Source organism: Sceloporus occidentalis, unplaced genomic scaffold, assembly GCF_023333645.1.
Source record: "Sceloporus occidentalis isolate IW3139 unplaced genomic scaffold, rSceOcc1.0.p SCAF_7, whole genome shotgun sequence".
In the NCBI taxonomy this organism is placed as follows: domain Eukaryota; kingdom Metazoa; phylum Chordata; class Lepidosauria; order Squamata; family Phrynosomatidae; genus Sceloporus; species Sceloporus occidentalis.
Genome location: NW_028316987.1, coordinates 80,466,189 through 80,479,168, shown reverse-complemented (window position 1 = coordinate 80,479,168; position 12,980 = coordinate 80,466,189). Strand labels below are relative to the sequence as shown.

The following is a 12,980-nucleotide window of genomic DNA, read 5'->3' as shown; positions in this document are numbered from 1 at the left end:
ATTAAGTGTATGAACTTTCAGCTAAATGAAAAGGTCGGCCATATAAAACAAAATCTACTCAGGGTTTGCGGCCAACATACCACAATTGGAGATTATGATTTGAAACTGGTTTACCAAGCCTGGCTGACTGTGGTTTCTCACTATGCAGCCTATGAACAAACCACAGGTAGAGACAAGAGGACTCAAAAGGTGCTGAGTTCATCCCATGGAGATGGGATGAAATCATAAAACTGATGGTTAAGTAAATAGAAAAGAAAAGCAGTTAACCAGCTGTAAGCCATAGTTCTCACGTTCTGTGTCTGGAAGCTCAACCAACGGCATGGGTTTGTAACTCTTGTTAGTGTGAACTATAGGCTTGTGTTATATATGTGTTATATTTGAGCTTTCTCAAAACAGAAGAAATAAGCCACTCAAAGCACTAGCAGCCTGTGGTCTGAGGACGGGGAGCATTACACAGTGGCAAGATGAGATCCCTTTTTGCCTAGTTCACAGGCCACTGTTAGCTGAAAGATTTGTGCTATCTCTATTGATAATGATTAATTTGAAATTAATTGAATTAAATGTTACAACTTTGAGTATATTCCCAGAAGATATAAATTTGAGGAATTAACCTATACAGCAATATACAATCTCAGTTGACTAACAAGAAAAAGTTGAATGGGAGAAAAAGAAAAGAAATAAACCTTCCTATCTGTGTATAAGACTTTCTGATTTTAATGCCAACTTCACTTTCAACCCATGCAAAAGCCAGTTTTAGTTCCCTCCTGTCATAGTTGTACATAATACAATTTGTATAATGGATTAGGGTTGCCCAAAACATTAGTTCATGTTTCATTTCATGTATTAATGGATGGTGATTGATCTCCTTTCATGCCACCAGATTAATACTGAGGTACGTTGCACTGAGTGTTGCTTTTATCACCCCCTGTTCTCAAATATCGTTGTGTTGTGTATATATATGTGTGCGTGCGTGATTGTGTATGTGTGGTCTCTTTTTTGGGTTCATTTATTGTACATGTTCACATTCCCTCATTCATCATTGTCTCACAGTGATATGGTAAAGCTCGTCGAAGTCTCCAATGATGGTGGCCCTCTGGGAATCCATGTAGTGCCTTTCAGTGCCCGAGGCGGAAGGTAATGTATTGTGTAGGTTTTTAACTGAATCATTGTCTATATTTTAGTTTCCAGTTTTATCTCTTGCACATCCCCTTTTGGAGAGGGAGAGTGTCTATCTGAATTAAAGCACAATTGTTTCAGCAAAAAAAAAAAGTCTTGCTGACACTAAGCCATAAGAAATCCTGCTTCTGAATATAACTGCTTTGGTCAAGGTGAGGATGACAGAATCTAGTTCCTAATTTATAATAGAAATTATATTCTGTCCTAATGCAAAGCTGAATTGCAAGGGCATGAATTATTTCCATCAGAGTCTCATAAAAGTTTCTTCTCGCCTTTTACCTTGGTCTAATATTAGAAATGTACTTCATGCCGCATTTATCCCTGGCTGCTTAGACCATAATTTACCAGACTGGCAGCATCCGAAACCACAAAGACACACTTTTGTGCGTGTGTGTTTTTAGCACTCAAACTTGAAAGGAATCAAATTTATAGTCACAGTGGTGTTAAATAAAGTCAGCCATGTGAAATATAGCATGCTTCTGGGGGTCTGCTGTTGAATGTGAGTGTGTCTCGTATTGCACTGCATGCAAAAAAAGATATGATCTAAGAGATCAGAGTGGTGTGATAAAATGAGTATTATACCTGTGATGGCCATTTGATGATCTTCATTGGTAAACAGAGCACTCAAATTCATAATACTCACTTCACTGAGGTGAATTTTTAGTATTTAGGGTCTTTGAATGAACTTTGAAAATTAGATCAGCTGTAAAGCAATTATGGTTCTGTACTATGATTTTAAATCCTTGTGGTTTAATAGAAAAATATGTACACTTCCTCAAAGATGTAAGTTGGACTTGAGGGATATATGAGAAGAGGAATGGAAAGAGATTTCCTTTATCACAGAATAATAAATGCATTCATATTTTCTGTTCTCTTCAGTGGGAAAGGGACAAACATGAAATTTATAAATGTAATCATAGATTATATATTGAAGGGGCATTAAGTTTTGACATGTCACTTATCCATCAACAATTTCACTTTAAATTGATTAAAAGCAAATGTCACTGTATATCAAATATATCTTATCAACTGCTTTTCACACTTGATAAATAAGGGAGTTTTCCCCTTTGCAGAATGATGAATGTGGTGTACAAATCAATCATTCTTGGTATTATTTCAAAGCTAATGGCCAAGCAGGTACAACAACATGCAGTATGCCGACAAAAACTAATAATTTCCTTACAGCATCATTCCCTGAGGACTTGGGAGGTAAGAATAAGTGCCACTGTAAGACTGTTCCTCTTGTGAAAGATCTGGTGTTCATTTAGCAACATTTATCAGGTATAAGTGGTAGCTGCTGTAGCTGCATGATAACCACTGCTCCAAAAGGCAATAAACCCATGATGGGTTATGTTTTTGTGCTGCTTAACTGTGATGAGAGGACAGCGGAGTTTACCTGAAATGTTGCATTTCTTTATCAGAACTCCAAATAACAATATTAAACTATTCTAGAGCTGAGAATGCAGTGTAGGTAGCTCTGTAGCTGCTCCGTGGCACATGCAAGTGGGAGAAATCTTTGTCCCAAAGTTCTTGGGACAGTGTATATTCCTTCTATATTTTTCCTTATGCTTATACTAATAGTAATAATAAAGTAAATGAAAGATGTGAAGATTTGTGAAAACTTGTCAATTACTATTCTCTTCTGATAATTCCAGTAGAAAAGAGGCAAATTGCTTTACGACAGACCATTTTCTTTAACTGTGGGTCAATTAGAACCAAAAATAACATGTCATAATAACCTGCCCCAATCCTGAATTTTCCGGCTCTGCTTTTCATGACTCTGATTTGGGAAATAGGTAGCTAACAACAGTCAGGTCCGCTTTCAAGTTGTGAGATTAGCTATTGTTTGACAAAGAATTCCATCAAGTCTTTTTGTTATTGTTGTTGAAAGAATCCTTTTTTAAAAAAATTATGCTTGGCCAGAAAATTGACATGCACTTTTAAAACATAGGAGCAAAATTAAATTAGAAAAGAAAAGAAACACTGACTGTGCTGAGAACAATCAGATGACACAAATTCCAGAACACTACCACGACATATACACACAGAATCCAGTGAGAAAGAAAAAATAATATTGAATATCAGTCCATTGCAGTTCTATACCTGTCTAATCTCAAGCAAGCCCTATTGTCCACAAAGGGACTTTCTGAGAAATGTGATGACATGTTGTGTTAAAGATATAGTGAGCCCTTGTCTGCTAGGTTGGTTTCAGGACTCCCTGTGATTACCAAAATCTGTGGATGCTCAAGTGCCATTATATATAATGGGGTACTAAAATGATGTTCCTTATTTAAAAGGAGCCCTGGTGGCACAGTGGTTAAATGCCTTTACTGCAACCACTCACTCACAAACCATAAGGTTACGAGTTCAATACCAGCCAGGGCTCAGGCTTGACTCAGGCTTGAATCCTTCCGGGATTGCTAAAATGAGTACCAGCTTCATGGGGGCAATTAGCTTACAGTTGTAAACTGCTTAGAGTGATCAGAGTGGTATGAAGCAGTATATAAATGAAGCTGCTATTGTTATAAAATGGCAAAATCAAGGTTTGCATTTTGATTTTTTTTAAAAAAAATTCAAAGTGTGGATAGTTGAATTCATGGATGCAGATTCTGTGGATATGGAGGGCTGACTATGTATCATTGGGTCCTCATCTTTTGAATTATTCACAATCAGGCATGGCTTCTAATCCAGATTGGGACCAATCTTCAGATGCCATCTTGATATCCCATTCATGCATATCTGCTTCCATGGGTGTGAGTTGTGACCTTTTTTTTGTGGATAAAGTTGATTTTATCCAAATTTGTGCATATATTTAAAATTATTTTAAACTGGTTTAAATTGTCTTAAGCGTAAAATATGCTTTAATTTTTTTAAAAAAATATATATTCTGATTTGTTTTTAATCTGTTCTAAATTGATATTATTGGTACACCCTTTGATATAGACTGAGATAGAAACAATTTTTAGTTTTCTAAGGGTCTCAAAATGGACTTGGGAAATCACAAAATAAACTTTGGAGCCACAAGCATCCCCCTCCCGGGACTCTTTCATATTACACAATTATAGAGCTATGATTCTATTTTAATTGCTGTGGAATCCTGAGGGAGACACTAGAACTCTGTGGCTGAGAATTTTAAATTGCAAATCCCAGGACTCCGGAATATGGAACCATGGCAGTTAAAAGTAGAATCATAGCAGTATAACTATGTAGTGTGAAAGGGCCCAAGATTACACGGAAGTTCCCTGGTTGTTGAACAGAATCAAGAATCATCCCAGCTAATTACTATAGTATTATTTCAGGTTCACTCCTCAAAGCTTAATGAACCATTGACCTGAAATGCAAAATAACACCTCTTTATAACAGCTTAGAGCTAAATATTTTGGTAACTGACATACTAGCAATATCTGCACTGCCTGTATGTGTTTATTCCTTAGCACTGGATAGGACAGTGAGGGTAACTAGAGTTTTCTTTTGGAGAGGAGAGAAAGCAGCTCAGTTTGGAATTGTTTTGTTTTTCAATTTAAACAGCTTTGCCTTGTCGTCCCCTAATATGCAATGATTCTAAAATTGTGCATTTACTAAAAATAGGAGACTCTTTTTGTGCAAATGATGTCTTCCTTTGGGTCTTGGACAGAACATTTTGTTATATTGTTTTGATGGAATAGGAGTTCAGGCATTGTTAGACACTTTGGCCATGACCCTTGTACTGAATTGCCTGTGCAGTCTCTGTCATCTTCGCCAGGTTGTTGTCATCAGCGAAGCTTATGTTCTGTGCATAATGGCACCATAAAGGCCACATAAATCAGGTCAGGATATTGTACTAAGGGGAAAAATAATAATAACCTGTTTTACTCTGAAGAACACTGTAATCTCCTCAAAGAGCAAACAGATTGGCCTAAACACACTTCTCAGCAGTACTTCATTGCTATTACCATTATGTTTAGATACATTAAATTTTCAGTTTTTATTGAAGATTTCTAAAAAAAAAATCCTTTCCAAAAGTGGCAAAGAGTAACAGAGCTTCAAATACTGTGGGAAGGTAGAAACAGAGAACACATTAATAGCCCCCCTCTCTCTCTCTCTCTCTCTCTCTCTCTCTCTCTCTCTCTCACAGACACACACACACACACTCTTACACAAGTGTGGAGGAGGAAGTGTTCCATATTATCCTTGCTCTATTTATTGAAACAAATTGTTGCTGACCACCCCAGAACTATTAAACATTGCATTTATCACAGAGAAGTTCAAGGTATCCAGAGTGCACTGCGTGCCATTTATCAATCACATCACGGTGTTAGCTATCTAGAAACAAATCAGTTACTAAGTGAGTGTTTGCAGTCTCTGCAATGAGCTAGGGGTGGCTGGATATTATACTGCTACTCTGGGAGTCTCTCAGTCCTTGGACATGAAAGATTGTTTACCAATATCTGAGTTAAAATGTGTATTTCTGTTTTACCTTGAGAGGACAATTAATGTAGCAGCAATTAGCCTCATCTACAGAGCCTGAAAAGTTGCTTATTTGAAATACAAGAACTCACAGGTTCTCCCAGCCAGCATGGCCAGGGGATTCTGGCTGTCATAGTCCAAAAAGTAGTGACTCCAACTTCTACAGATGAGATTAATGACTACTACTAACAAGCTCAACTCGTGGGAGTTTATCACACACCTTGAGTTCCACTATTCTCCTGTCGCCCCAATGTCACCAATCTGCAACAGGAGCCTCCTGGTGGGATTGCGCCTGGCGCTATTAAAGTGGAACACTTCTGTTTTCATCATGGGAGTGTTCTTGTAATTCTTAGGGCTCTTTTCCTAACAATTACGAGAACGCTCCCATGATGAAAACGGAAGCATTCCACTTTAATAGCACCAGGCGTCATCCCACTAGGAGGCTCCTGTCGCAGATTGGTGATATTGGGGCGACGGGAGCATAGTGGAACTCAAGATGCGTGATAAACTCCATGGACAATCTGTAAAAACAGCAGCAACCAGAATCAGCACCTGCAGCATATCCTTATACTGTATGTTAAGATAGTTGCTTGTCCCTTGTAGAAGATGAAAAAGCTGGAACCTCCCACAGGAAAGGAGTGCATAACACAGGTGCCAATGGAGATAATGAGCATGTGAGGGCAATCTGGTGTGACATCTGTCACCCATTGATCACCAGGGTTGGTTCAGCTGCTCTGATTGGCTAGGTAGGTGTCCCCTTCCTCCCTCACTGCACCATGTGTGTCCCCCTGATGGTGCATGCTCAGTGGAAGAGAACAACTATCCTAAATAGAAGGTGTTCAGGTCAATGTGAACACACAGTGCTCAACCTAGGCTGTCTAGACAGGCAGTATGAATGAGAATGGGCAACTGCATGCAGAGTTGGTGCCTTAGGTGCTTGAAATACAAGAACTAGCCCCTGGGAAAAGAAACAAATTAGTAGATAATGCAGTTACAGTAAAGCCAAAGCAGTCTCTCCACATTTCCATAAACAAAAAGAGCTGCTGCATTTGGCAGCAGATGAGTCTTCTGGATTATCTTTAGGTTTGTCCCCAGGCCAATATTGCTTAATTAATCTTTGGATTAAGAACAGACTAGTTTTGAAGCTGTTGTAATTTGGATATAGCATGAGGTGACATGACTCATTAGAACAGATATTAATGCTAGGTAAAGTGGAAGACAGTAGGAGAAGGAAAAAAACTGGGTTTAGGTATATAGACTCAAGTAAGGAAGCCATGTCCCTGAGTTTACAAGCACTAAGCATGATTGTTAATAAAAGGGTGTCTAGGATGCTGTTAATAATATGGCATTTCTCACTCTACTCATAGGATCAACATGTCAAAGCTGAATGGTGGCATTTAACAACCACAACAACAAAATTCTGAACTCACATTGTAAGATGTAGGCATCTTGTTATATGTTATAATATGAGTTCTAAACTGCTGCATTCTCAATCTAAACAATAGCCTCAGAGCCTTATCACGCTAGATGAATCCTGCTCAGAAATGGGATTTTAAAAGTAGAAAAAACCTGCAAATGCGGGAGGTTTTTTTAAGAATATGCTTCTTCCAAACAGCAATAATGTGAAAGTTAAACAAATGGAAAGTGGACAAAAATGACACCTTTTTACTTTTGGGAACTTATCGAAAGGAAAAAGGCATCATTTTTGTCCACTTTCAGTTTGCTTTATTTTCACATTATTGCTGTTTGGAAGAAACATAGTCTAAAAAACCTCCCGCATTTGCAGTTTTTTTCTAGTTTTAAATCCCATTTCTGAGAAGGAGTTGTCTAATGTGATGAGGTCCTTAGTGATGTTAATAGTGCAGTGTGCAAAAATGGACACAAAGTAGAAAAAAAAAAGAGCTGGGAAGTATTTCCAAGAATAGTTTTTTTGTGGGTTTTTCAGGCTATGTGGCCATGTTCTAGAAGAGTTTATTCCTGACGTTCCAAGAATATAATTTATGCCCTTCATGTATCTACATTTCTCATTCCTGTGCCTGCTGATACTTGCTTTAATCTTCTTTCTACAATTGTTTCTTCTTTCTACAGTTTTGTTCTGTTGTGTGTCTGGTCATATTTCATACATACTAGTGACCAATGGCATGCTTCTCTTTCAAGCTACCAGAAGGCAAGCCTATATTCATCACTTTAGTTGGGCCAGCTGAGATAATTTCCTAAAGGGTGAAATTTATCTAGATAAAACCTAAATAGCAACACAGCAGCTTGTGTGGCAATGGTCTGGCAGTATTACTTGTGAACGATTTAAAAAAAAAAATCAGTTCTCAGATTTGTGTGTAATGTCAGTTAGCCTGCTTTCTAATGATTTCACCGCAGCACACAAAATGAAGAAAATGCAGCTCCTGAGAATCTGACACTGCCTGTAATAACCCCTAAGAATAGCCTTATTGGGTGTAAATGGAAGATGATTTTCACCAGAGGGGTTTCCAAGGGCAATTGTCTCCAACTACTGATAGTTGAACTAATAATTCTCATTCTTTTGTAAATCCAATTATGCCCTCCTACACTAAAAGAGATTGGTATCCCTCTCCCAGTTCCAAGAAGGGTGTGAGCAGGCATGGGTCATGTTAAGTGACCTAGAAAGAGTCAAGTCAGCTGAGCTTTCAGAGGAAGAATTCAGCCCTTCTGCTCCCAAAGCCTTGATGTAGACTGCAGGTTTGTAGTGGTCTCTGCCCTTTCAGTTTGATTATGCTTTACTCTTATTCCATTTTCAACTATAGGTGATGGCTATGAGTGAGTCTTTTAAGAATGCAAGCTGCATGTCAAGGGAGATGCCTTAAAGCCTAATGCCTGTCTGTAACAAGCTATGAAGATGGGAATGGAGAAGGCTTACTTTTAGAAGCTAAGATAGTAGGAGAATGGGAAGGGATGAATAGTATCGTGAAAGAATAGTATCGTGAAAGAAAGAATTTGTGTATTGGGTATTTGTACATGTACCAAGGGGAGACTACTTGGGTTTGCCTCTGACGACCAATTCAAATGTTTCAGCCCTACATTGAGACTACCAAAATGTGTGCATGCCATGATGGTGACACAGTAGTCAGCCCAAAGGCTGATAGCTACCATCTCAATAGGCTACCATAATGAAGAAACATTTTATAAAGAGGCTTCCAAGGCAAACTAATAGGTGTGTACAGTATTTGCCTTCCTGTACATGCTAGTCTATCTGTTGGAAGAGTTAAAGATGAATGAAAGTAGGGAGGAATGATTGCAGTGTATGTTTAGTTTACTAGAGAAGAATAAGGCCTTCTGTGATAACTGCCACAGAAATATTGGCCTACTGGTAGGTGCATTGGTCAATCCCTTGACCCAAATAGAGCAGGCTTACTGAATTAATTCCTCAATAGCAAGACAACATTTGTGTAAGTTTCACTGATTCAAAAGAACTGCCGCAGTTGGACTAGCAAATGATGTGCAGAGCCAAGATATGCAGAACTTAACTCTGTATAGTCTGATATCAAGAAACAGTTTCATTGGGAGAGAAAGTGAAAGAGGAAGAAGAGGAAGCACATACAAAGAGGCCGCACTGCATGAGTAAAGAGGAGTTTATAATATTTGCACAGATCCAAGTACAAACTCCTGGTAAGTTTTGCAGACTCTGTCAGAACTTGATAGGTGAACCAGGCTTAGAATAACCCTTAGCTTTTACAGATGAAAAGAGCTGAGCTGTATAAGAGCAAAACAGTGTGCAAAGCGCTAGAGTGCCTTTCTTGATGGCTGTTCATAGAAGTACATATATACAACTGTTTTGGTCATTTCCATTAGCAGAGTAGTGGTGACCAGTCTTGCAGCTTTTGGCAAGGGTCCAGATTTCAAGATGTTCAGGTACTCCAGTCTGTTTCAGAGAAAGCAGGAAATGTTCTACACATGTGTGGATGGATATTTTGTAAAGAAACATATCATTTCTTTCTCAGTGAGCATACATGCACATTTGCGTTCACAACGAGTACAGTTGGGGTTTCTGGTTTGTTTCAGTCTTCAAATGCTTTATAAAATACAAGCTTTTATAATACATAGAAATACATTGGGAGATATGAATGGAACTGTAGAGCTTAGCTTATGGCAGGATATATTATCATAAACTGTCAGGGGAAGGTGGGGGGAGCAAATCTGAGAAGCTCTGTGTTCTTAGGAAAGTTGTCGTGGAATCATTAATTATCCTGACATATTAGGAATTGCATTTTGACAGACTGACACAGCATAGACTTATGGATGGCTCGTTAGGGGATTTCGGTTGTAGCATAATCGAGTGGCTCTTTGAGATTCTGAAATGGCACACAGAAGATTTCTAATCACAGGGTAAGATCATAAATTGAGAGCTGTGGAGGCTGATGTCTTGACTCATGCAAATAGACTTGAGAAGCATAATCAGACAACCTCTGTGTAAAGTAAAGTTGCAATGGGGGCTAGCCTTGAAATTCAGTTGCAGCTCCCAAGCTTATTTCAACTGATCTCAGTGTACAAATGACTTTATTAATTCGGGTGAGAAGAGTCACTGTCAGGCTAAGAATTCCCATACCAAAAAATTGTTATGGATTTTACTCTTCCATCTTGCTTCCCTTCTTGTCATGGTTTTATTTTTATATCCAGCATGCAGGAGAGGAGCTTTCAAAATCCAAAGCTCATAAATCTTTTAGAAATTGCTCTTCCATTTTCATCTTAGTGTCACTTTACCCCCTTGTTTTCAGGCCTAGCTGTTTCCCCCCACCTTGCACTATGTCTGCTATGAAAGCTATGTAAGAGATCACGTTCTCATAACTATAAATGGCTTAGAGATATTGAGTTTTTAACAGGCCTGAACCATTTAGGACTTAGCAATACTTTATTCAGATCCGGTGCTCATTCTTGAGTGTTTTGTTCATTTTTGCTGTTACTCATTAGTTTGTTTTATGTTGGGCATGGACAAGGTTTACTTTTACATGCTAAGATTGGTAGAAAATACAGAGTTATAATTGTATTTATTGGAATTATTGCTCATTTTTGTGATGAAGGAAGAGATAAGATTTTGAGATGGGCCTGCCTACCTACCATACAGAGGAACCCCATATTTTTGGCTAGAATTCTGCGGAAGGGGGGATTTTCATCAAAGGTGCTAGACCTCATAATGTTTCATATTAAGGATAATCATAACGATGGCGCCATCCATACATATTAAAGTAGTAGAATGTGCGGTTGCTGCGCAGAGACTAATTGTTATGATCCAGTCAAAAACTGTGCTAATATAATGAACTAAACTGAAACTTTGTTTACTTTTAAAACTAGATGGAGGTGCTGGGCTTTTCCTTAATTAGGATGATAATATTAATGGATTTAATGAATGAAGGTTTTTTTTTTAATTAATTTAAACAGTTTAAAAAATTTAGCTATTTCCCAAGCTTGTTCACATCCTGGGGCAAAAGGTCAGTTCTAATTCTTAATTTCTGTGATAGACTAATGGTTTGAAAAATTACATTTGTGACAGGCTGTTAATATTTCATCATCTCTTCTCCCAGATAGCTCGACATTTAATAATTAGTATGTTAATTTTATTTAGGCATAATGATGACTATTGCTTTCCATTTTAAAGGAAGTTATATTCTGAATCTTCCAGTAATAATGCAGAACACATCTTGCTACATATACAACACACCTCATTTCAAACCTGACTACATAAGCCCTTAAACAAGTTGAAGTCTTATTAATCCTGTCATGCAGTAACAATGTATAATAAAAAGAAATAATCTGCATGTCAAAACTGCAATTACTCTCATTAAACAAAACCCACAAGTTAAATTATTGTAGGAGAGCTCAGTTCAAATGCAGCATCTGGTATTCACAAATACTGTTTTGTATGACCAATCTGGAGCTGTGTGGGCATAAACAAGCACAGCTGAAGAGATATAATTATCACAGGGCTGAAGGCCAACCTCAGGTGGGTTCCCCGTATTGCACTTTGATGCTTTGTCTATTGAATGAATACCCCGTCATGATAGTCCTGAATGGGACGATCCAGCATTATGCAATGCTCAAGAGAGGACAACCTTCCACTGTTTGGTTTTTGTTTAAATATATAGGTAGCAGCCAGAGACTCATTGTAAAGTTTTACCAGCACAGTTATCTTCCAACAAAAATGTTCTGTCTTTTTACCCACTAAAGGAAAGAACGTTCAAGGAATGGTTTGTTTCATGCTATCAATTATATCAGTTTCTGAGCACTTTCCCCAAATCCTATTTCTATATAAATGGATTTTATTTGAAGTTCTCGATAAAGGGTGAACTGTCTAAAAAGTACAGTGAAATAAATCACCAACAAAGAGAGCCTTGTGCTGATAGATGTCTCTGTTTTGACAAGTGTGGTAGGTTGTGATGGCATTTATTCTGTTCAAATGCAATATGCATATTGAGAATGGAACCTAAACTTAGATAAATAGATAGATATTAAATTGAATCAATTCAGATTCAACAGATTCATAAAGCTATTAGTCTCCCTTCATTGTAATCTGTGTGAAAGCCTCTGATAATACCTTTACATTTCTAGCAATTCATATTTGTTTTGTACTACCTGTTGCAGAGCCAACATTGTCAATAAAAGTTATGAGCTGATAGTGATGATAACTTTCCTTGTTTGTGTTCTGAAGATGTTCATAGGAAAGTGGAGAGAACAAAGTCAGAACAAATTCTGTAATATTGTAAAGTACACATGCCCTTGTCATGGGTGAAACTCATACAGTTTTAAAGAGGATTGCATGATTTAGTTCAGTAACTAACAGGGCCAACATTGTTACCTGTTTTCTCAATCCCCCCCCCCCCAAAAAAAAATCCAGTGTATTTTTACTATATAGTTAAAGCAGTGTGACACCGCTGCATCAAAATTCAACCCTAAGATTTATAGTTTGGTGATGTATTCTATTGCACTCCTCCAAACTATAGCACCATAGCTCTGACAAAACTACCTCTAACTGTTCCTTACCTAAGAAAATGCTATCAAATTCATGAGGTTATCATATGTTGACAGGTGACTTGAAGGCACATGCACACACACACAACACACCATAAGCAATGTTTTGCTAGAGTTAACATAAATTCTTCTCATTTAACTTGCCTCTGAAGGTCTGCTGCTGGTTCCATTCTTTCACTTTGAATTCAGTGTTAGCCTATCAGGGAGCCAGATAATGGCACTATAATCCTCAGGGTCCATCAGGGACGTAGCCAGGATTTTAGGAAGGGGGGGGGGGGGTCCAGACTAAGTGCCACCATTATAATGGGGCTTGGTCGTTTCGGCGCAGCAGCACACACCATTCATTTTTCTAATGGAAGGGGGGG

General features: G+C 38.1%; 1 protein-coding gene across 2 annotated transcripts in view; it reads left to right on the top strand.

Annotated features, from left to right (window-relative positions):
- The window catches only part of LOC149310016 (partitioning defective 3 homolog), a 654,223-nt gene that overhangs the window by 336,961 nt on the left and 304,282 nt on the right, over positions 1-12,980 (top strand). For both annotated transcript variants that reach the window (XM_089533491.1, XM_089533492.1), the window contains exon 7: positions 1,051-1,134. In XM_089533491.1, coding sequence (XP_089389617.1) covers positions 1,051-1,134 — 84 coding nt within the window. The remainder of the gene's footprint in view (positions 1-1,050; positions 1,135-12,980) is intronic.